At 42.3% G+C, this 23432-nt stretch overlaps 1 protein-coding gene across 1 annotated transcript in view; it reads left to right on the forward strand.

Moving 5' to 3' along the window:
* Positions 1–1028: 1028 nt before the first annotated feature.
* DDX10 (DEAD-box helicase 10) overlaps positions 1029–23432 on the forward strand; it is an 835384-nt gene continuing 812980 nt past the window's right edge. Inside the window, exons 1-3 of the mRNA XM_078657055.1 lie at positions 1029–1348; positions 17668–17728; positions 22784–22914. Of these exons, the coding sequence (XP_078513181.1) occupies positions 1133–1348; positions 17668–17728; positions 22784–22914 (408 nt within the window). The 5' untranslated portion in view covers positions 1029–1132. The remainder of the gene's footprint in view (positions 1349–17667; positions 17729–22783; positions 22915–23432) is intronic.

Consider the following 23432-nt stretch of genomic DNA (forward strand, 5'->3'; position numbering starts at 1 on the left):
TTCTTCAAAGACATTTCCAAATGTAATTCATGCCCTCTATGCTATCTGAAGGAAGCCCTTCAACTAATGAAAAACCTACTTTATTTGACTATGGAAGTGTCTTCCAAGTGTGTTCTTGTGGTTTGAAAGTCTGCCTCTTATTGCAGTATTGTCCTTCCTTCTGTGTCTGGGACTCGTGGGTGACTTGCACCCGTCACTCTCTCCGGTAACACACTGTTTTCTACCTCCTACATTTGTTTGTTTCGACACCTGCACAAGTGCCACCAGTGCCTACGTTTGTTCTTGTGCTGGAGTGTCCTCCATATATGGCAGTATTATACCTCTATATTTATTTTGTACGCTTTTTGTAACCTGCACACGTCACTTTTTCCTCCTGCAATGCACCGTTTGCTACCTCTTGTATTTTGTTGACTCACGATTGTCACTTTTGTAATGCACCGTTTACTACCTCTTATACTTTGTTGGCGCACAATTGTAATTCTGCTTCATTTAATGTAACGTTTGCCTTTGTATTTTGCTCACTTGTAATGTTCTCATGTATCAGTTCTGTTCCTATTGTGAAGCGCTCTGACACCTTCGGGTAAAGTCCGCGCTATATAAAAATGCATAAATAAATAAATAAATAAAAATTGCTGTTTTAATATAGAGGTAAACAGAGCCATAAAACAGTTTGCATAGATAACCGGAGCTTATCAGAACTGCTCTTATGCTGTTTTACATAGCCGTGATGTTAAGCGTAGAGCGTGAACAAAGCTACTGTACTGTTCAATTCCATGATACTAATAAAGTTTATCGCATTCGAAAGCCGTCATTCGAACGCGCCATGTTGTGGAAGTAGTTTTGTCTCACGTTGTGAGATTCTAACATCAGCATGGGGCGCATATGCTTCAAGGAGGCAGACATGTCAGAGTCAGGCATTTATTAGTCCAGGGCCCTGTGCAATCGTCGACCCGCCTTAATCACTAGGGAGACTTGCCTGCTATTAAAATGGCTACCCTTGTGACTCAGGTACGCCCCCGGCGCAGTGAGGAATGCGCAGAATGGATGTATCCGCACTGGAGTACTTTATGTGTGTTTAGCATTCGGGTGTAGAAGGGGCACTGACTTATATGCTTTATTGCCAGTTATCGGCATGGAGACCACTCAGTCGCCGACACCAGCTACCCCAGTAGTCAAGAAAGCGTCTAGGTTTAACAACCGCACAGACCCCGTGAAGAACTTTGAGCGATGGAAGAAAAAGTACAGTAAAAAACAGCAGAAGTGCAAGACACTGCGAAAAGAGCGACGTAAACCAGAGTGGCAAGTGGAGAAGGAGAGCATCAGCCGTCTGGTGCAGCGATACAATGAGGTAAGAGCAGAAACACTGAAAGTACAGAGGGCACAGCACAGCATCACGGACTCTGCACAGCTGGGACATGGGGCTGTCACTGCTTGGGAGAAGCACTGTATGCGACAAGGCAGGCACATTACTTTGCCATTTTTCGAAGGGGTTATAGACACTTCAGAATGAGAGGAGATATGTACAAGCTATGATTGGGGAGAGTGACTTATGTTGAAAGGCAACACTAAGAAAAAATAATTTGAATGTAAGTAACTACTCCTGTTAGGGTGGTCACGTTTCCAATATCATTTCGCAGGACACTTTGCGGATAAGGCGAGACATTGCGCGTTGTGGCATCATATTTCTGTTGGGGATGGGGGAGCTATAAGTCACGTAGCGTATTTTTGGGATTCCATTCTAAATCCTCCCCCTCTAAATAAGTCCATATTAAATGATAACTGCCAGAGAATGTATATTGAGTGTGATTATGGTGCACAGTGTACCAGTCTCTTCCCTTGTTTGTCCCAATTCAGTGCTGATTGCAGTACCTCTCGGATTCGCCTTTATTACATCCCATATCATACTAATATGCACACCCAAGGCGGCAATATCGCCAAAGAATACATTAATTGCCTTTGCCATTATCGCCGTATGTACAGGACTCGGAAGCTTTATCTGCCGCATCTGTATGATAATATCCCTGTGGGGGTGTATGCCCCTCTCCTATGTCATTTCCAAGAGTGTGTGATTGGAAATGTAGTTATCGGACATGGCCACTTTCATGAGAGAGCGATTCAGAGAGTAGAAAATCAGTGAGTAATCTATTCGTGAGTATGTGGCTTGCGATTGAGAGTAGTGAGAAAAGTTCTTTCCTAAAGGATGGAGGTACCTCCAGGTGTCAATGGGGCAAAGTCTATTAATTCTCTTTTAGTTTCCCTGACATGGCTGTTGTGCCTGTGTCCCTATCCAGCTTTGAGTTCCTGGCAAAGTTGAAGTTACCCCCAGCTATTATATCCTCCTTTGCTTCCCCCAGTTGGTTGCTAAAAAGTTATTGGAGGAAAGAGTCTTGGCCTTTGTTGGACGCGTAAAGATTGAAGAGGGAATAAGGTATGTTGTGCAAAAGCAAGTTAGAGTTTAGTGAAGCATTTTTACCTGTCTCTTTACTGATGATCAAGGTTAAAAACAACAACAGTGATAAGCAAGGTACTGGAATCGATAGAGGAGCAATATAATATGCCAACACAAAACGAAATAGAAGAGCATATTAGTGCAACAGACAAATATAGAGGTTGAGCACAATCAAAAGTCACAGACATAGTCAAAAGCATAGGAACCCCTGCGAAAAACTATGTAGTAGCGTTAATCAGGTCGAGGCAGTCCGTGGAGAAGGAGAGAAGCCCCCAAGTAGCGGAACCAACCACGAGTGGTACCTGATGGGGGTAGGTGCAGTCAAACAAGGGCTTTCATCCATAGAGCTTTCACTTCTTTTTTGAAAGATGCCTTAGAGGGAATCAGTCTGAGGTGCGGAGGAAGGGAGTTCCAGATTCTCTGGGTGATACCCGAGAACGCCTGATTATAGGTTTTCTTTATTGGGAATTTTTGAGGTTTTAGCAGCAGGGTACTGGAACTCCTAGAAGATCGCCTCCCACTAGAAAGATCCAGTTTTTGAGCTAGCTACAGAGGGGTGAAAAAGTGAACGGCCTTGTGAGTCATGCACGCAATCTTAACATGAAGCCTAGCCTCCAAAGGCAGCCAATTTAATGATTCCAGGTCCGGTGTTATGTGACTATTTCTTCTGGAACCTGTGATGAGCCTATCCACTTAATTCAGGGAAGCCCTGAGCGGTGCCAACTTGTAGCTGGAAAGCCCACAGTGTGTTGCACAACCATTATCTAGCCTGGAAATTACTAGAGCTTGAACAGCAGACTTGAAGTCATCCGGGGGGAGAAAGGGTTTTATCTTTCTTAGAATCCTCATGTGGAAGTTGGCACCTTTGGTGGCTGAGCTAATGTGCTCCTGAATGCACAGTGACTTGTCAAGTGTAATTCCAAGAGACCTTGCAGAGTTGATGTGTGGGGTACAGTTGAGAGATGTTAGGTGGTGCAAGTACACAGCGATGATGGTAGACTGTTCGGTTGGCACGATCAGGAGGAATTCCGTTTTGGAGGAGTTGAGCTTAAGATGTTGGGAAGTCAGCCAGTGTTGTGTTTTGAGTAGGGTTGAGTGATCTGATGTTGTCTGTGAAGGAGATTTTGAGGTACAGTTGGGTGTCATCGGCATACATGTGATAGAGAATGTTTGATGAATTGAGTAATCCCGTTACAGGCTCCATGAACAAGTTGAAAAGCATGGGAGAGAGTGCAGATCCCTGAGGGACCCCAAGAGTGGATGGCATAGAGTTAGTAAGGGAATGATTGACTTTAAATCTTTGCGTTCTGTTGTTAAGAAAGGAGTCAAACCAGTTTAATACCGCGCCAGAGAGACCCATCCTTCGTTCCAGTAAATCCAGGAGGTTTTCAAGCTTGACCATATCAAACCCTGAAGATAAGTCAAGGAGGATTAGAAGGCATGCTTCATTCCAATCGAGCATTTTTAGGACGTCATTAACTATGTGTGTAATAGCCGTTTCAGTGCTATGCCCCTGATGTTAATCCGATTGGAATTGATCTAAAAGCTGCAATTGATCAATGTGGTTACATAGTTGGACAAGAACACATTTCTCTAGGAGCTTCGCTAGAGTTGGAATGCTAGTGATAGGAGGAAAGCTATTGAGGGCCTCTTGGTCCGCAGTGTTTTTTTTCAGAATGGGTGTAACCTGCCCTGACTTTAGACAATCAGGGATCACACCGTGACGTAAGAGGCATTTACTATTTTGGTCCAGAGAGGGCCTAAGGACCCTTTCATCTTATTGAAGAAACTTGAGGGTAAAGAGTCACTGAAGTGGTTTAAGGGTTTCAAAGTAGAAAGCCGGTTGAGTATAAAGAATTCGTCACATGGAGTGAATTGGCTCCAGCGGGCATTATTTTTGGTGAGACCTACAGCAGGCAGAGGTTGAGGTGGAGGAGGGGATGTAGGGTTAATCGGGAATAGAGCAGTCCGTTGGTTGCCTTGTAGAGTTCGTAGATAATTTTCAATCTTAATAGTCTTTTCAAGGAAGAAAGAGGCAACTACTTCACAGGTTGACTGTGTAATGGCCTGTGATGGCTGGAGAGTGGGGAGATAGTTGGATTGGAGTTTGATCAATTAAGAACATCTTTTAGCCATTATCCAGTTGGCTTCTGAAGAAGTTCGATATCACCCTGCTGATATATTTGTTGTAAGAGCTTCTTCTAGATCTCAGGAGAAAGAGGTGTTCCGGGGACGGGGATCCTCTCCACGATCGTTCGCAAGTCTCAGATTGCGTGGCTCTGAATTTAAACTATCATTGAACCAAGGTTTGGAGTCTTTGGAAGACTTTCTTTTAAGTTGTGAGAGGACAGCTGAGTCTAAAATACTCAATATAGAGCTGTTGTAATGTTCCGTGAGGTCCTGTAACTCGGACTTGTCAATTGGAGGCAACAAGGTGTTCTTGCTGAGGGAGATCAGGTCATTCATGTTTGAGTTTCGGAGAGATCGTTTCCAGACCCTGGTCTTGTGATCTTTTCTTGGACCAGAGTTGAATGATGTGGAAGGAGATCTAATGATGATCAGACCAGTCACATGCAGTCGAGGGCAATTGAATAGCATTGGGGTTAGCCATAATAAGGTCCAGGATCGAGCCCAGAATGTGGGTGGGACTATCACATATTAGAACTAGGCTGAGGTCCGCAAGGAAGGTTTTGAGAGTGGTCGCTACCGGGTCTTTCAAGTCATTACAGTGTAGGTTGAAGTCTCAGAGAAAGATTTGGGGACAATGTTGCCCCACATTGAAAGAAAGATTTTCATGATCTCTCCCACAAAGGGGAAGTTGTCACCTGGCAGATGGTAAAACATGTACAATTTGCATAATGGCCTGCTGTTGCTGGTGATGTTAATGCACAGGTATTCGCAGGAGGAGGCTGCATCTAATTGACCTAACACAGATCTCTCCTAAGATGTGAACTAGGCAGTCCTGAGTATCCTAAGTAATAGCAAAGAGTCTTATCTAGGGCGTGCCAGCTGGACCAGGTTTCCCAGGTTCTGTGTTCACTTTTTATGGTTGAAATGGCCCACATGTCAATTACTGAATGTTGTTTTCAGCACTTATCTCGACCCAAGTTTCTGAGCCCAGGGTGCAGCAGCTAGTCTTCCACCATTTGGTTCTGTGTCCGAATAGACTCTGTTCAGTACTTTGCAACTTGTGTCACCCTGTGAATGAGACATGCAAGTTCACATGCCTCTCCTGTTGTCGACCCCTATCTCTTTTTGCAGAGGCCGCCCTTTAAAAGTTTGTCCAAATGTTTCCCAGTGAGTAGGATACCTCACGACACAGTGACTTTGTCAGCCCAAGCTTGTCCCCGGGTGCTGCATGCTCTTCGTCCCGGTGTGAGGGTCAACTTTATCCATGTGCTATGAGGGGCATTCACTGTAATGGCACGATCAGTGTTCCTTTAGTCATCTTTTGAGAGGTGTCCACACCAAGTCTCGCGCATAGCAATGGGGAGATAGATTGCAGGCGCAGGGGGCACCTAACTGATCGTCCCGAAGCTTCTGAGACGTAACATTGTTATTGTTGGCTATGCAGCTGAACAGCATGCTGAATCTATTCCACTCCTCATTAAATCTGAGCCGTCCCTCTGCCTCATGATCTCTGTGGCACTGCTTTCTTTTGTGCAGCACATGGGGTGATGGAATTTTAATTTGCTCCGCCTCCATTCTCTAGGGGGCTCTCACCCGTAGCCTCTCTGAAGTAGATCTCCTGCATATATGTGCCAGGTGCTTTCCCAGCTCAGGGTATCATGTTTGTGCCTAGAAGTTGCACTCCTACTCTGACCCTGTTCAGGAGCTTTTGTTTCATGGGCTCACCTCTACCTTCTGGCTCGCCGTTGTCTTTGTTAAATTGAATCCGCTTTCTCAAGTGTCTGCAGTTAGGCCAGCATCTGACTGGGAGCCTTCACCTCCTGTTTTGCTGGAGGTTTGGAATGCCTTGATGTCAGGAATTGAAGGGAACCGAAAGCTCTCTATAGAGCCGAACAGAGTTTTCCAGTCATTTGTGAACTCAGATTGCTTATTTCTGCTTCCCAGTCCTACCTTCATAGATAGTTGCTTCAAAGAGCCAGGAAAGGAGCTACAATCCCTATTTCAGTTGCTCCTGCTGTCATTTGATGTGCTACCTAGTGTTGTTTCCAATAACGCGTACAGAACAACAATGTACAGGCAAAGGCAATTCTTCATTTGGTACCTGTAGTACCACAATATATCCGATCCGACCATCAGGTATCACAGCACACATCAAGTGACAGACCATCCCTCTTAAAGCTTCCATAGAACACTTACACATCATTCAGGTGAGGACACAATTTCTTTATCCAACATAGCTTTTCCATAATATTTACCACAGGGACCCCAAATTTCAGCATATTTCTTGGGACAACCTCTGGCTTTATACATGACTTCCTCTGCGGCCATGTACATGTCCATCCCTCTCCCCCACTCCTCAACGATGGGTAGTTCAAGTGCCCCCCAGTGCTTGGCGATGTCACGTTTTGCCACAACTAGACCTAGATTACAAAAGGGAAGCTGGGCTTTCGGGAGAGCTACTGCTGTGGCGATGTCGAGCTGTATGTATTTGGGATCCACTTGTAGGAGTGCCATCAGGAACATACATACCTCACCCAATATGTCGGTCAGTACATGCGAACAGTAGGGAACACCCAGAGTGTGTGAAAGAAGGAGCCCTCTATATCCCCACATCTTAAGCAGTTCAGTGTTTCGGCTCTCCCAAATTTGTGGAGTCAAGATCGGTCACAATAGAGTCCAGGAGTCTCCAACCTTTTCTTTGATAAAAGCTACTTATGTTCAATCGAACTCATCAAGAGCTACTAATATATATATTTTTAAAATAATTCTTCATTAAATTCTCACGGTATTACAATTACTTTCGCATTGGTATCTATATCAGTTGCACAATTGTCTAATCTCCATTGACATGTTATTACGTTGAGCAGTTAATACAGTTGTTGCTGTACATTTGGGCATTCAACATCAATATTGCATATCGCTGTTATCTGTGTGTGGGAGTTATTTCTTTTGCCAATTTTACTGAACCATCCATTATGTTATTTAAACAAACACTAAGAAAGGAGAAGAAACAACGTTGATGGATGTAGTCTGTAGTGAGGGATGTTATAGGTGGGTTGTCTACGACCATGTTTCATTTGCACTGAGTGGTAGATGTGTTTCTGTAGCAGTTTAAGGTATGTTGCCTGTGCTTGGGGGGGGGAATTATGTGCCGATCTTGTCCGGATGCCCAATGTTAAGTGTATCTGTATAGTGGCTGGTGTAGGGAGGTTGGAGGAGTTTCCTGTATATTGTCGCAGGGAAGCCCTACATATATGTATGTGAGGGTTCTCTTTAGTGGTGGAGGCAGCGTGATATATAATCGTTGCTAGCGGCATTTATGATGTTGCTGTAATTATTTTCGATTCAATGAAGGAAAGGTATGTCTTCCATTCTGGGGTTGTGGTTTCTGTTGTTGTGTCTAGTTGTTTTTTTGTGCGTTGTCTATTTCGGCCATCAGGGCTTTGCATAAATCTTCAATCCATTGAGATATGGGAGGTGTTGTCCTCGCTTTCCAGCACATAGGTATTCTGTAGTTTTGCTATTATTAGAGCTAAGTCCAGAAACTTCATTCAACGCTTTGCGTTTAGATGTACATTTAGTAATTCCTAGTATAAAATGTTGCCCGCTTGCTTGCACAGTTGTTTCTGTGGCATCCGTCAAAATCCCTGCAACTTTGTCCCAATATTCCCCTATTTTTGGGCATGTCCATGCCTTGTGTACGAATGAAGCTATGGATGTGCTGCATCATGGGGAAATATGTGAGGAGGCCAGATATATTCTAGCAATCCTGTGAGGTGTGAGATAAGTGTGTTGTAAATAATTGAATTGGGTGTATTTTGTCTCGCATTGATTGAGCTAGTCTTGGTGTTCATTAAGCATTGTGACCACTTCTTGTCGGTTAGAGTTAGAGCTAACTTTCCCTCCCAGTAAGTCCTCAGTGCTCCCAATTGTGGTATTTTGTCTTGGCGTATTGATTTGTAGAGCATTGTAATTGCTCGATGAGCTGTGCCGTGGGTGAGTAGCGTTTGGAGGGGCTTGGATATTGCTGGTTTAGCATGTGTTTTGTTCCATATCCTACGCAACTGGTTTGTTAGTGTGGGGTACATTAAAAAAGAAGCATGTGGCATCTTGGGTATAGCAATGCGGCCCGTGGGTGAAAGTGGTAGACCTGTCCAGAACTGCAATGAAGAGTTGGCACTGGTCAATACTTTGCCTAGATTTCCGTCCATTAAATCTACGGGCGAATTGTAAACTTGGACACCCAGATATTTAAACTTGTCGCATTTCCATGTTAATGGAGCGATTGGGAGTGTATCCTGCAGTTCCGGTCTCATATATGTCAGGGGGAATAGAAGTGACTTGTCCCAATTCACCTTTAGCCCTGAAATTTTGTCAAATTGCTCCAATAGTTATATCAGTTGCGGTAGACTTGACGCGTCGTTCCTCAGCTATACTAATGCGTCATCTGCATATAACGATACTACGTGCCATGTATTGTGCACTTTTAAATCCTATTCTAGAACATATTTACGAAGCATGCATGCCAATGGTTCTATTGCTAAAGCAAATATAATTGGTGATAGAGGGCAGCCTTGACGTGTGCCCCATTCTATATTGTACGGTACTGAGATTTCTGCACCCATACAGACTCTTGCGTTCAGGGAGTTGTACAGTAGGGATACCCATTTCTGGAAGTGTGGCTCAATTTCGTAACGTGGCAGAACTGCTTGTAGGTAGTGCCACCCCAGTGTGTCGAACACCTTTTCTATATCCAAGGAAGCCATCCACCCTTGCCTCTTGTGCGTCTTTGCCCAGTCCATTATCATAAACGTATGTTTAGAAATGTGTTCCTGTTTGGTATGAATCCATTTTGTTCTCGATGTATTATTATTTGTATTAGGTTGATTAATCTATTTGCTAGTACGTGGTCTAATATTTTATAATCTGTGTTTAATAGGGATAATGGTCGATATGTGACAAGAAATAATGGGTGCCTACCTGGTTCAGGGAGCACGACCAGGACCTCTTCTCGCAGGGAGATGGGTAGTATGCCTTTATCGTACGCCTCTAAGTACACACGATGTAAACGAGGGGATAACTGTGTTTGGTATGTCAAGTAAAATTGTTGTGGCCATCCATCTGCCCCTGGTGTTTTCCCTCTTGCTAGTTGTTGTATGGCATTTTCTATTTCATTTAAGGTAATGGTGGACTCGAGATCTGCGTACTGTGTTTGTGTTATTTGTGGGAGTTCTATTTTTTCCAGGAACTACTGTATGTCTGCGCTCTCTACATTAATAGGGGTACTGTATAATGTTCTGTAGTAAAAGTGGAAGGTCAAGTTTATTGCCGTCTGTGTGTTAACTATGCTATCTGATGCCTTTAGAACCATCCAAGACCCGTCCCATATTCAGAAAGTATTGAGCCTCTGGACTATGTGCAATCTGCAGTCCAAGATACCGGAAGAGATCGCACTTCCAGTCCATGCCAACCTCGGGGAGATCCTGAACTTCCCCCCGTGCCAAAGCCGCGAGCGGGAAAAGAATAGTCTTCTGACCATTAGTACGGATGCCCGACGAAGTTCCAAACAGGTGTAATCGTGCTTTCTGGCTCACATATATATAGGAGAGCATCATATGCATATAGGGAAACTACATGCGTGCGACCATCCACGTTCACACCGCATGTCTCTGCGCAGGCATATTGCCAAAGGCTCCATGGCCAGGGCAAACCGCAATATAGACAACGGGCATCCCTGCCGTGTGCCCCTCCCGATCTTAATGGCCTCCGAAACGTCTCCCAGACCGCACCGTAGCCATCGCTACCTGGTACAAGAGCTTAACCCAGGCTATGTACTCCACTCCAAACCTCATTCTCCGCAACACTTCCCAAAGGTAGGCCAATGTATGAGTATCAAAGGCTTTTTCGATATCCAGGGTGACTACTGCCACCCTGAGTTCTGTGTCTGCAACCATATGGAGGATATGTGACAATCTAGGCAGGTTCATGTACCCCTCCCGGGCATAAACCCACATTGAACCTCGTGGACCAAGGTGTTCACCACCCTCCATAGCCTAAGGGCCAAGACTTTAGCCAATATCTTGGCGTCCACATCCAACATGGACAAGGGTCTCTATGCAGCAGGGTCCTCAGGGCCCCTATCGGGCTTGGTGAGCATAACTACCTGTGCCTCACGCATGGATTGGGGAAGAATACCCGCCTGCTTTGCTTCCCGCAGAGTGTCCAGAAGTCATGGAAGGATGGTATCGGCATATGCCTGATAATATTCAACAGGGAGCCCATCCAGGGCCTCCTGAAGGTCGTCCAACCCTATCTCTGCTTCTAGCTCCCTCCGCTGGTCGTCTGAGAGTCTCCGGAGCGAGAGCCCTCAGAGAAAAGCACACCTGCCTGGGCCATTGTCTTCCGCAGTTTGGCTGTACGTGGTCACCAAGTGATCGAACAAGATCTTATTGATCACGGCCTACGTATTTGAAGAGCCACCCTCTGGGCAACGCAACGTAAGAATCAACGGGGGGACGTTCACGCTTTAACAACCACGCAAGTAGTCTACCGGATCTATCTCCTTCCCTATGTAATAATTGTCAAAATTCCCTGCGGGTCATACAGTCCAGCCTGTCCCATGTCTCTCCTACCGTGCGCCGTGCCTATTGGAGGGCCTCAGAGGAGTGGTCTGGCGCATGCGCTCGTATTACATGTTTGTTCATTAACTCCAAATTGGGCTATGTAAAGGCATCATTGAGTGGGCTTCCAAGGAACCTAATTATGTGACTGGAATAGCAGCAAAACACAGCAGTGAGGCTGGTCCTTTAATAAAGAAATGTGACCATATCTCAAAAGGGTTAATCCCATTGCACTATTTCCAGTGCTGAAGAATATTACCTGCAAAGTTGCTAATTTTGATTTTAGACCAAGTACATATCCTTAGAACTAAACTCATATGGAAGGAAGACTGAAGGCTTGCTGGGATAGGACAAATCGTGAAGTATCCGGTTATAAATTAAACTCAAATAAAACACAAATTATAGCTAATCACTTACCAGCGGTAAATGTCCCTGAAATTTGTAAGACTGCTACCTATTTAGGTGTAAAAATTACTTCAAAAATACGAGAAATAAATAATCTTAACTACAATGAATTAATAAAATCAACCATTGTTACTTTGAAAAAATGGCATAGACTACCTTTGAACCTAATCGGCAGAATCAACCTCATTAAAATGAAGATACTTCCCAAATTTTTATACTTATTCCGCTCTATCCCACTCGCTCTAAATAATTCTTTTTTTAAACAGCTTGACGGGATTTTCAGCAGCTTCATATGGGGATATAAAAAAGCTAGAAGATCGTTGAAGCTTCTTAAAAATAGTACAGACAAAGGTGGCTTAAACTTTCCAGACGTTAAGCTATACTTTTGGTCCTCATTTATTAAGCGCCTTCGATCACTGCTACATAACGAAAACACTTTGTTTTTTCACGTATTCATGCTAAAATCTGATTCTAATATGTTTTTACTACGAACTAACAATCCTAATTATTACAAAAGGGTGAAATTTAAGACCGCCAAAGACATTATCAGAATATGGGCTAACATTCTGGCTTATTGCAAAACTTCCTTTTACCACCCGAAATTACAGCTTTGGGGCAATCCTGGCCTTACGGGAATTTTTAACGATGGAACGGCCCACAGATGGTTAACTCATGGTATTAATACTTTGGGGGACCTATATGGCGCTCAAGGGTTTTTAGATTTTCATACTTTACAAACTCTATATAATCTGACGGAAATTATAAGGTTTAAATACATACAAATACATGATTTCCTAATCAGAAAGAAACCGCTACTTAATATCTTAGACTCTGATATTTGGAATTGTCTATATTCTACTAAAAAAAATCAGTGATAAGTGAGGCATACATATACTTTTGTGCTATTAAAGATGACGACTGTTCAAAACTAGCTAAAAAATGGAGCAATAAAACCGGTTTAAATATTACGCCTAAGCAAATTATATGCTCTTTATCTAACATCAACAATGCGGTACGCTCATCTAGCTTAAGACTACAACAGTTTGGCACAGTTTGCATGTTATATTATACACCGGAAAAGATTTCAAAGTGGTCCCTTAATAACATTCAAGGGGACCGTACCAAATGTCCCAAATGCCTTGCTTACGCTGCAGACTTAGAACACATGCTGTTCTCCTGTCCAACTTTAAAGGATTTCTGGGGGGAATTAATCAAAGTTTTGAAAATCAAAAGGATATTTCTACCTACCCTTAGTGCATCAATTGTAATACTTGATATATATCCTATTTCCCTACCTCAATCCGCACTGATAATGATTCTTATATCTTGTGCTAAACTTACACTGGCCAGAGCTTGGATTAGCCCCAAACCCCCTAACATCTGGGAATGGTGGTCACTAGTTAATGAAATCCACTCTATGGAACTTGGGTAAGCCAACCTTAGAGGAGTTCGTTCACTAAAAAAATTTGAGAAAATATGGGGCGACCTTATCGATAGCCCTGTTTATGCTTAAAGGGTCAGAAAAGGAGAAAGAAGGCATATATGCTCCTCTCTCCCTCCCTTTTTTTTCTTTCTGATAGTTATTTTGAAATTGATTTACATCCCTCCCGTGGCTTCGACAATATGTATGTATGTATGTACAAAAAGAAAAAGGAAGGAAGAGGGGGGAAAAAAAGGAGAAAGGGAATAAAGGGGGAAGGAAGAAAAAAAAGGGAAAAAGGGGGAAGAAAGAAAAAAAAAATTACTCTGTAATCTGTTCCAAGTGGAAAATGCAACTAGCTTTTGTTATGATCGTGTTACATTTACTTAGTACTTTATGTAATTGGTTTTCTTTTTATTATATGAATATTGTTATGTCTTCCTCACCAGTTTGCAAATAAAAAATAAAAACAATTTTAAAAAAAGGGATAGGACAAATGATCTGGATCTTTTTGTTCACAGACCTTAGGGGAAAATGTTCTGCTGGCCTTTAGAAAACACAATTGGAAATTATTTTGTCTGATAGTAAACAGCATATTTTTTTTATTTTACAGAGTTTTATATAGCGCGAACCTGACCCGAATCGGGTATCAGAGCACTTTATAGCACCAGTTGCATTACATGAGGACACATTCATTTTTGTTAGGCACGGGGAGATTAAGTGATTTGCTCAGAATCACAGGATGTTCAGCGTCCTTGCTGGGACTCGAACCCAGTTCCTCAGATTCGAGGTCGACTGCCCTAGCCGTTAGGCCAACTCCTCTCCCCTTATGTATTATACATAGCATGTTGCATTCAGGGTTTCTTTTCTAGTTGTACTTCTCGTGATTATTTACTGTTTCATTGCTCCTAGTTCCTAGAGACAATTTAGTCAGTGGTGTCCGGTCTATAAACGAATAAACAAATGTGCGTTCCAGTTGTCTCTTTTGGACTGAAGAGTAACTGAATTCACTGTTCTTCTGTTTTGTTTGGAGCTGCTCTTTCACATTGATAATTTCAGTACTAATGTATGTGGTAGTTGTAAAGTACGAAACTAGTCAAAAGACTTGTTTGTAGGTGCTTGTTTGTGTGTAATTATGATGTGGGTGGATTGCAAAGCAGTTAACTGTTTACTAATATAAGGTGATCCGTGTGTTTGTGCAGTTTTGTTTGTTAAACTTGTCAGTTTTTTATACTGTTGTTTGTGATTTCATTGCTTGAGTACACACAGAGTGTAAATTTGTGTAGAGCAATATTTGCATGTACAGTATGTGTTCTACTTTACAAGGTGTTTATTCGTTTCGAGTCGGTTAAATGAAGTACATTCAGTTGCAGCTACAAAGGTTCATCTGTTTTACTTGTTGCTAAGTTTCTTTGGTGCTGTAGTTGTAGCAGTGAGAGTTTATCACTCAGTGTGTGAAGCAGCACACATTTTGGTTTCTTTGGTTCTCTAGACCCAATCATAGCAGAATGATTTGTCTCTCAGAGTACAGCGTTGAAAGGATTGCCCTTGACCAATTCATGCCTTATCTATCTTTGTTAAATTTCTCTTAGAAGTCATTTGAAATATTTTACCCAGTTGCAGTTGGCATGTTGGGGTTCTATCTAAGTCATGGACTGCCTGTTGCGGTAGACACCCAAAATGTTGTGTTTTGTTATATTTTATTTATGCAGCTGAATTTATGCAAGGCTTCTTGGTGCTACATAGACAGTTACACAACACACACTGAAAGTCAGATACTGAGAAGCAAGAATCCTAATAAAAGCCAGGAAGAAAATATGCTAGCATCATAATGTTCTTAAAAATGCATATTGAATTTAGAACAGGGTCAAGATTAGTTATTAAAAAATAATGTTTTAAGGAAATTCATGAATTTTGTCAAGCAGGACTCCACCCAAAGTCCTAAAGAGAGAAGATTACACTCTTTTGTTGGTGCCACTAAAAAATTTAAAGTTACTTCATATGTTCCAAGTTCTCCTTCAGAGGATCCTCATTTAAGTCATAAGCACTGAATTGTCTCTTCCATGCACAGGGACATTTAGCACCCTAATGACACATATTTATAAAGCCTTTCAGTAGAAAAGCACACTTTAATAACGAATCAAATCAGTTTAGTTTTGTAGTCTGTATTCTGTATTGCCTACATTTTGTTTACTGTATTTTGTTTATTTGTATTAGGAAATCAAATGAATTCTAAAATAGGTCACAGAAGTGAAAACCAGATCCATATATGTAATGTATCATTTAAAAGTGTTCCAGAGACCCAGCACATAAGCAGGGCATTTCAGTGCTTTAAAATTTCATGGGGATCCCCTGAGGAGATATCCTAGCTCTACAAGTTACAATCATTGCCATGGGAATTTGCAAAATGTAGTGGTGACCTGAGCACCGACCGCCTCCAATTTTGTGCCAATTTAATTTCGTCACCTAGAACTCTGGGGTATTTGAATAGAGTATGGTTTAGATGATTATTTGGTCCACTTTTTAGCTTTTTTACATCGTGATTTAAAAGCACGTGTGCGTATAAATCAATCTGGTGAAGTTTCTGACGATATCAGCATTGGTAGGGGGGTCAGACAAGGGTGAGTGCTGGCCCCCCTTCTGTTTATTTTGTATATTAATAATTTAAGCGGCTCTCTGGGTATTTTAACAAAAGATGTACCCTATGTAAATGGAGTCCCTATACCTACCCTTCTTTACGCTGATGATGCGGTCCTGATGGGCCGCACCCCCAAGGCACTTCGGACTCTAATTTCAGGATTTGTTCTTTTTATGGCCGATTTAGGCCTGACAACTAATTTAAAAAAATCCTTAATCATGAGCTGTGGCCCTAAAAATTATAAAATCGCCGAGATTAAATCGGGGTCAAATGTTTTGAAAAGTACCAGTACTTTCCCCTATTTGGGGTTGTTATTTTCAAACACTGGTTCGTGGCATGCACATGTATCTTATGCTAGGAATAAGTTGGGTAAAGCCATAAATTGTGTTATTTCTTTGAGACAACCCAACTATGCAGACGTAATTACACCACTAGTTAAGATCTATCAAACCCAATGCATGCCAACTGGCACTTATGGCGCGGAAGTCTGGGGTTACACAAACTGCTCCCATATCCAAATGGAAGAAAATAGGTTCTGCCGGAAGGTGCTGGGTGGGGTCATTTGTTCCCCTAACTATGTGTGCCATAATGAATTAAACATCTCATACATAGAGGACTTTGTAAGATCCAGACCAGCACTCTTCTGGCTAAGGATATGGAATAACCCGGCTGCCATTCTGACCCGTGAAATAATTTTAGATTGTTTAAAATGCGATAGGGCATCCTGTATACCATGGTTAAAAGCGGTAAAAGATTGCCTTGAAAGTGTAGGGCAGGGTTCTCTGTTTACTACACCAAGTTTAATAAATCGTTCCCATAAGACCATTATTCTTAGGGCACTATATGACTTGTATAGAGAGGAGCGGGAAAGGAAGAACTTGACTAAATGCACTGTTACAAAATATATGGGCTATTCTGAACCCCACATTAAACATCCTGGCCCACCATATAGGTATTTACGTCTGCACCTTGGCAGGTGGAATAGGGGTTTACTGTTTCGTTTCCAAGATGGGAGTATAGTAAATTTACTAAATTTCCCTTTGGGTTACAATAAACATCTAGAAACTCTAAATTGTCCATGTAACCCTAATATGAAACAGAGCCTTATGCATTTCTTGTTCTTTTGTGGTTTTTATAAAAAAAATTCCGCCCATTATTTAATGCCTTATTGTAGAAAACATGAATTGACTAATTTTAAATTAGCATTGAGGTCTTTTTTATTACTGGGATCAGATGAAGTTATATTCAGGGTGAGCTGCTTCCTTAAAACTGCCGTCAGATCACGAGTCACTTTAAATATTGAGGTAGAATAATTGCACACTGCACTTCTTTTATGCGTTTTAGAGAATCTTTTAATTGCATATTTTTAACTTGTGTATAAAGCTGTTTTTATTATAATATGAAGGGACAAATTTGCGTGTAGATATGAAATTGAAATTTGATCATGCTTGACTGTTCTTAGACTTGTTTTTCCAGATGTCATTATTGTATCATATTGTGTTTTTATTGTATTTTGTATGTACTTTTATGGATGTTTTTATTCCGAATAAAGATCATTTGACTTGACTTGACTTGAATAGATGTTCTTGTAGACCATGAAAGCCATCATAAGCTTAATGGACAGCATGACACGTCTGTTCATTTCGAATTTGCTAAAAACGATGCAGTTAATGTAGCAGGGAGAGACACTGTAGCATGTAGACATCCACGCACTGTATGAAGGAAAGGTGGGGACACAGAAGAGCAAGAAAGCTGCACAGAATGAAAGATCCAGAAGCACTTCATTGTTGTAGCTGCACTGAAACCGGGGAGATGCATGCACTGTCAGACAGAGAGAGAGGGGGGGGGAGACTCTTTCAAGAATAGAAAAGCAGGAAACCCAGTGGGTGAGAGGGCAGCAAGATCCGAGAGAGGGAGAGGCAAGCACAAATGCTGCAGGAGGAAGGGGCCCCCTGGATCTTCAGAGTGAGATTGCCCCTCTTCAATATGTGTTTTTCTTTTGCAGATCAATCTTGAAACTATAATCAAGTTTTCTGATTTTCCGTTGTCAAGAAATACATTGAGAGGTAAGTGTTAACTTTATGCTGCAGTTGATTTACTGAGGTTCTAATGCAAGCTAAGGTTTGTTGTAGCCACTTCTGACATTTATATTAAGGATTTACATACTTTGCAAGAAGTATGGCAGCATCTGTACAATATAACTAAAGAGCAGCAGGGGCCTGTCCATATGGGCTGAGGGGCCTCATCCTCCACCTTTTTCCCAATTAAAAGAGTGTCTGTCAGGCTGAGCAAAGGTCAGCCTTGACAGACCCACTTTTTGTTCAGGCAGCCAGGAGCTAGATATGTGCTACATGCGCTTGCTCCTGGCTGCATGAGCTGAACTTTTTCAGGATGAGGATTTAAAAGCCCTGGAGGTGTGACCTCCTCAGCCTGAAAAAAGTGCCTCGAGCCCCTCTGCCTCATGATGAGGAAGAGCTTCACTGATTGCCTCAGACCTGGGTGCATCAGTTCTAAGCCCTTAAGTGCCTAGGGCCGAGTGTTAATCAGTGACACCTCGTCAGAGTGGGGTAGGGTCAGCAGACTCACTCTCCACATCCCACTCTTTGATGATTGAGGGACTGCTGCCTTCTCTCATTGGCTTAACTTGGGTCAGCCAATGAAGGAAGGCAACAGCCCCAAACCTCCTGGGACCTCCAAGGCTTCCCTCTCTACAGTGAAAGTAAGTTTTATGTTTTTTTTGTATGTTGGATGCATGCATGTGTGTATATATTTGTGTATATATCTGTTTTAGTGAGTGTTGTGAATGGGTCTGCGTGTGTGAATGCATGGATGTGTGTGAATGGGTATGTGTGCATATGTGGCCGCCGCCGCCTTCCCTGGTAAAATTACCAGACGGGACTGGTAAAGAACAAATTTAGAGGTTGAGAACTGTTCTTGGTAAAACATTTATAATTGTATTTGACCTCATCCCCAGGGCCAAATACAATTAAACAGGGGCTGGCATGCAGCACCCTTACCCACGCCTTATTAGGCCCTGTAGACCCCAACGCGCAGGGACAAAATATAAATAAAAGGGAAGGGGTGCCAAGTGGTCCCTCTCCCTGAGCCTTTATAGGCCCCGGGGACCCCATCCTTATTTTAAACGGGAGAGGGTGTGCCTGTCTGTCTGTCTATGTCCGTCCAGACCCCCTTGGAAACAGTAGGCATACACAGCTGTTGTTATTTTGCAGTAAGATGTTATTTATTTTGTACAAGTAGGACATAGATCATACGTATCAAAATGATTATTATTATTATTCTAATCTCAGCATTCATTATATAAGATAAATGAACATTATAAAATCCCAAAGTATTTTGCATCACACACTCCCTACTTCCCCTACTAGATCAGTCTAATCCCTACTTAACACATATGTTTATGTGTATATTACCCATTGGGGGTCGCCACCACTGAGCACCAAGTGAGACATGGGGGTTTTGATTGAGGAGATGAATACACTTTTCAAGCAACAACCACAATCCTTGTCAGGGTGAACCACAAAAGTCACTCAATTAGCCTGTGCTTAACCCTCTTGGTAGCTTGGCACAAAAGCAGTCAGGTTTAACTTAAAGGCAATGTATGAAGTATTTATGCGGCCCACAAAGAATGATAGTGAAGCCACAACACAATAAAAATCATAAAACAATTTAGAACAATAGAGTAAAATGTAATAAATAAGATGAGAACATAATGAAAAAAAAACAATCTGTAGAGCCAGAGATATGCAATTTTAAACACTGAAGTACAAATAGCTCCAAGAAGCAGAAAGCACTAACTGTGGGTATCTGGTCGCGATAGACCGGGCAAAGTCAGAAGTTCAGGGCGACTGCGATGTAGTGCGGGCTAGATTCAGGGACCAGGGTAGTCCCACTGAAAAAATTACCCCCTCAAACTCCAGTGTGCAGAGATTAAAAAACTGCAGGATTTCACAGAAGGCACTCCGCTGATGGCAGCAAGTGAACCAGGACCTGGGGACACACCTCTTGAGGATCAGGAACTCACTTCAGCAGAGGTCAGCAAGGCTCAAGCAGGTCCAGTTGCAGGTCCAGTAAGAGTCCGTTGCAGCAGGTCAGCTGGGCAGTTGCAAGCCGTCCTCTGGAGCTTGTTGTGTCCTTGTAGCACAAAACAGGTCAGCCAACTGACCCTTGGAGTCACTCTGGTAGTCCTGGGTTCAATGAGATGGTCCTTTCTCCTTCATGCTGCAGGGCTGCAGAAAAAGACAGGCCTCCAGCAGCAGAGCAGTCCTCTGAGAAACAAGCAGAAGAGTCGTCCTCTGCTCTAAGAAACAATGCAGGCCTCGAGCAGCAGGGCAGTCCTCAGAAGAACAAGGAAGTCCTTCTGTAATCTCCTGTAGTGTACTGAAGAGTGGGTCTGAGGGTCCAATATTTATACCTGGTGCCAGCTTTCAAGTGGGAAAAACGTCTGGAGTTTTCCCCCCTACAGATTGTTCTGGAATTTCCTTTCTCCCTGCCAAGGTCCTAAGATGTCCAAGGTGACAAGTTCATTGTGAGTGTGCTGAGGCGACTCCCTTGAAATGTAATTGAGCGATACATACTACATTCTCTACGCAATATCACCACCCCCCGTATCGGACGTATTTATCAAATGCTTAATAGGCAAACCTCAGATGACCTAGAATCCATCTCTACAAAATGGCATGTCAAACTTGAGTCGCCTCAAAGTTTTTTTTATAATTCTCTGCTTCTATCACAACAGATCTTAATTTCCGCTAAATTACAAGCACAACACTTTAAAACAATTTTCTTTCTTTACATGACACCAAGTAAAATTATTAAATGGGGATCCGGGAAAGGAACACTATGCCCGCGGTGCTCCGAAGTAGGGGCAGACTCAATACACATTTTCGCAACCTGTCCAAAACTAGCCCCAACCTTGCTTAAAATACAAAACCTACTTAGTGAAATAATTAACCAACCAATTTTGTTAAACCTTACGACCATTCTTCTGGGGACCCAATCTGATTCACTCATAATTAAGGAGGAAGGGCTGGTTTTCATAGCAATGGCAATATGGAGGATTTGTGTTTCCTCCGGCTGGTTAGACACTGACTCCCCTTCTTTCGCACAATGGCTGGCCAGACTGGTTGCTACATTCCACTTTGAAAAGGCAATATACACCAAGAAAGGACGAAGAAAGAGGAAGATAGGCTCTGAGGTTTGGGGGAAATTCTCTACCTGGATTGAGCAACAAGGGCAACACGACCAGGGGAGATAGCTAGCGATGTCTTAAAGAATTCTTTTTTTAATTTCTTTCGCTACCTGCTTAATCCTCTCTCATCCTGCTCTTCTTCGTTTATGTGTCTTTTCCTTTTCTTTCCTTTTTTTTCTGTGTTCCACTTGCAGTGTCTTGCGCCTATATCAATACATTAATGGTTTTACAGGTCTTGAGGGGTGGGGGTGGGAGGGGGGTAGTTGTAATTAAGTAATCTTCTTCTGATTGGACACTGTATCACTGTTGAAAAATAAAAATACATTTAAAAAAAATGAACTGTAATTGAGCAGGGAACATACTATATCTACATATACTACATGTTTAAAATCAAAGCAGGTACCGCTCCTAAATATTTGCAGGCACTAGCTTCCCCCTACATCCCCAATAGGAATTTACGATCCAAAGCAGCTGAAAAATTCTGTGTCCCCAGATTCAAGCTGGCCAGGATGGGAGGCAAATCCTTCGCCTACCTGGGTCCCGTCATTTGGAATACACTCCCAATTCAAATACGCAAAGAGCAAAACCCTCTCAGGTTTCGAAAGGAGATAAAAACCTGGTTGTTTAACCAGTAATCTGATCACTTTTGCTGTCTACATTTTCTACCAGGCTGTATGTTGGGCGCCGGGAAACCCTTTTTGGGTAGCTGTTGCGCCATATAAGTTGATTTAATAAAATAAATAAATCTTTCAGGACCAACAGTTGGCAGATATGTTGTCCATATCCCAGTTTTGTAAGTTCTCTCAGTCAAGTGTGACATTTTTTAGCATCAAATGTTTGTGTAATTGCTGTGGTGTTCATGATTTACAGGATAGGTTTGCTGATTTACATGATAGAAATCAGTCTATACTTATGCTTGACAGTCCTGCCCCACTAATCAACTGCGTAGATTAAACCGAGAACTAGTCAGTGTTTTCAAACCAAAAGCTCCCAACAGATGTCGCAGTTGAATCCTGTAAAAACAGAGGTGATGCTTTTCCTTGACCACCTTCACCACCCTGAACTTTGCTGACATTCAGCAAGAGGTTTTTCCAGCGTCATTTAAATAGGTCTTGGACTTTGATGACCTACATTTTAGTTCTTTTCTTCAGTTCTTTCTGATTAACACACAAATTGGTGCACGTTTTCTCGATCTCCTGTACCGTTTCAGGCCTACCAGCATTTTGTGGATGCAGTGAAACTATTGTATTTCTATTCTTAGGTCCCAGTGCCCCTGCCTGTCTCTACTTGAAATGTTTTAGGATGCTCCTGTTGCTTGCTTCTTCATTAGTACCCTGTAACCATATAAGTATGTTTTATATATCTTTGAAACTTGTGCCTTATACCTTTTAATGTATAATTTATGCACTCTTTCCTACAATGAATGCTCAGTTCGGATGAGAGCCTCCGGTTATAGTTTGCCTTTCTACAATATATATGATATTTACACCATTCTTCGCTTTGGATACTTATTTAGAGGAGGTGTTATAGGTGGGACCAGAATAAGAAGTGAATTGTCTATTCTTTGGGCCCACTCAGCAAGCCTATTTTGATAGGACATAATGCGTGTTTGGAGATGGATGGGCGGATAATTGGGAATGATGACAACTGTGCTCCGAGAGCTGAAAAATGGCCATGTTATTGTAGTACTGAATTGTAGCAGACTTGGCTGAATATGAAATTGTTGAAAAACACCAATAAATGTATGAGTTCTTTATGTTCCCCCCTGCTCATTGGCTCTTCTTGTGCAAGAATAGTCCAAACAGGTGACTTAGAGGAATTGAAGATAAATATTGTTTGCTTTATTCTGCCTTCATATGACTTTTTATTCTGAACGAGTCTAATGTTCTGCTTTTGTCCTCTTTTGTGACAGGTTTGCAAGAAGCTCAGTACCGCATGCCATCCGAGATACAAAAGCAGACTATAGGGCTCGCTTTGCAAGGAAAAGATGTCCTAGGAGCTGCAAAAACTGGATCAGGCAAAACGTTGGCTTTCCTTATCCCTGTAAGCTTTGGGTTTGATTTGGATCACTTGTTTTTGTCCTGTTGATCACTAATATCTGCCAACTTGATTCCCAAAGATTTGTGTGCATATAAATGGAATGTCTGTGCATAACAAACTACCTATCAACCGAAATTCTCTTCTTCTTCATTCTGTCAGTCATGAAACATTTGCACCAGCAATTAGACTTAATGTTGTAGTCATTCCCTCTGAAAACCAGATTGTGCCCAATACTAACCTTAGGAACAAGATCAAGCGTGTGGATGTTCCTGGGGCTGAGGGGACTTGGAGGGAAGAAGTTGGTGCTTGACAAGCACTGTAAATTTGTGCAAACTCGTTACTCCTTTTTCATCTTGTTTCGCACTTCAAATTAACTCTCATACTGACTCCTGGGAAATGCTGGAGTAAATGCTTTTCCAGAGTGGGGTAAGGACAGGGTACACTTCATTATTTCATCTGGTAAAGGGGAAGGGGTTTCTGCAGGGAGAGCAGAGAATAATTTTTGCTTTTCATAGTTCTGT

This window comes from Lissotriton helveticus, chromosome 8 (genome assembly GCF_964261635.1).
Source record: "Lissotriton helveticus chromosome 8, aLisHel1.1, whole genome shotgun sequence".
Classification (NCBI taxonomy): Eukaryota; Metazoa; Chordata; class Amphibia; order Caudata; family Salamandridae; genus Lissotriton; species Lissotriton helveticus.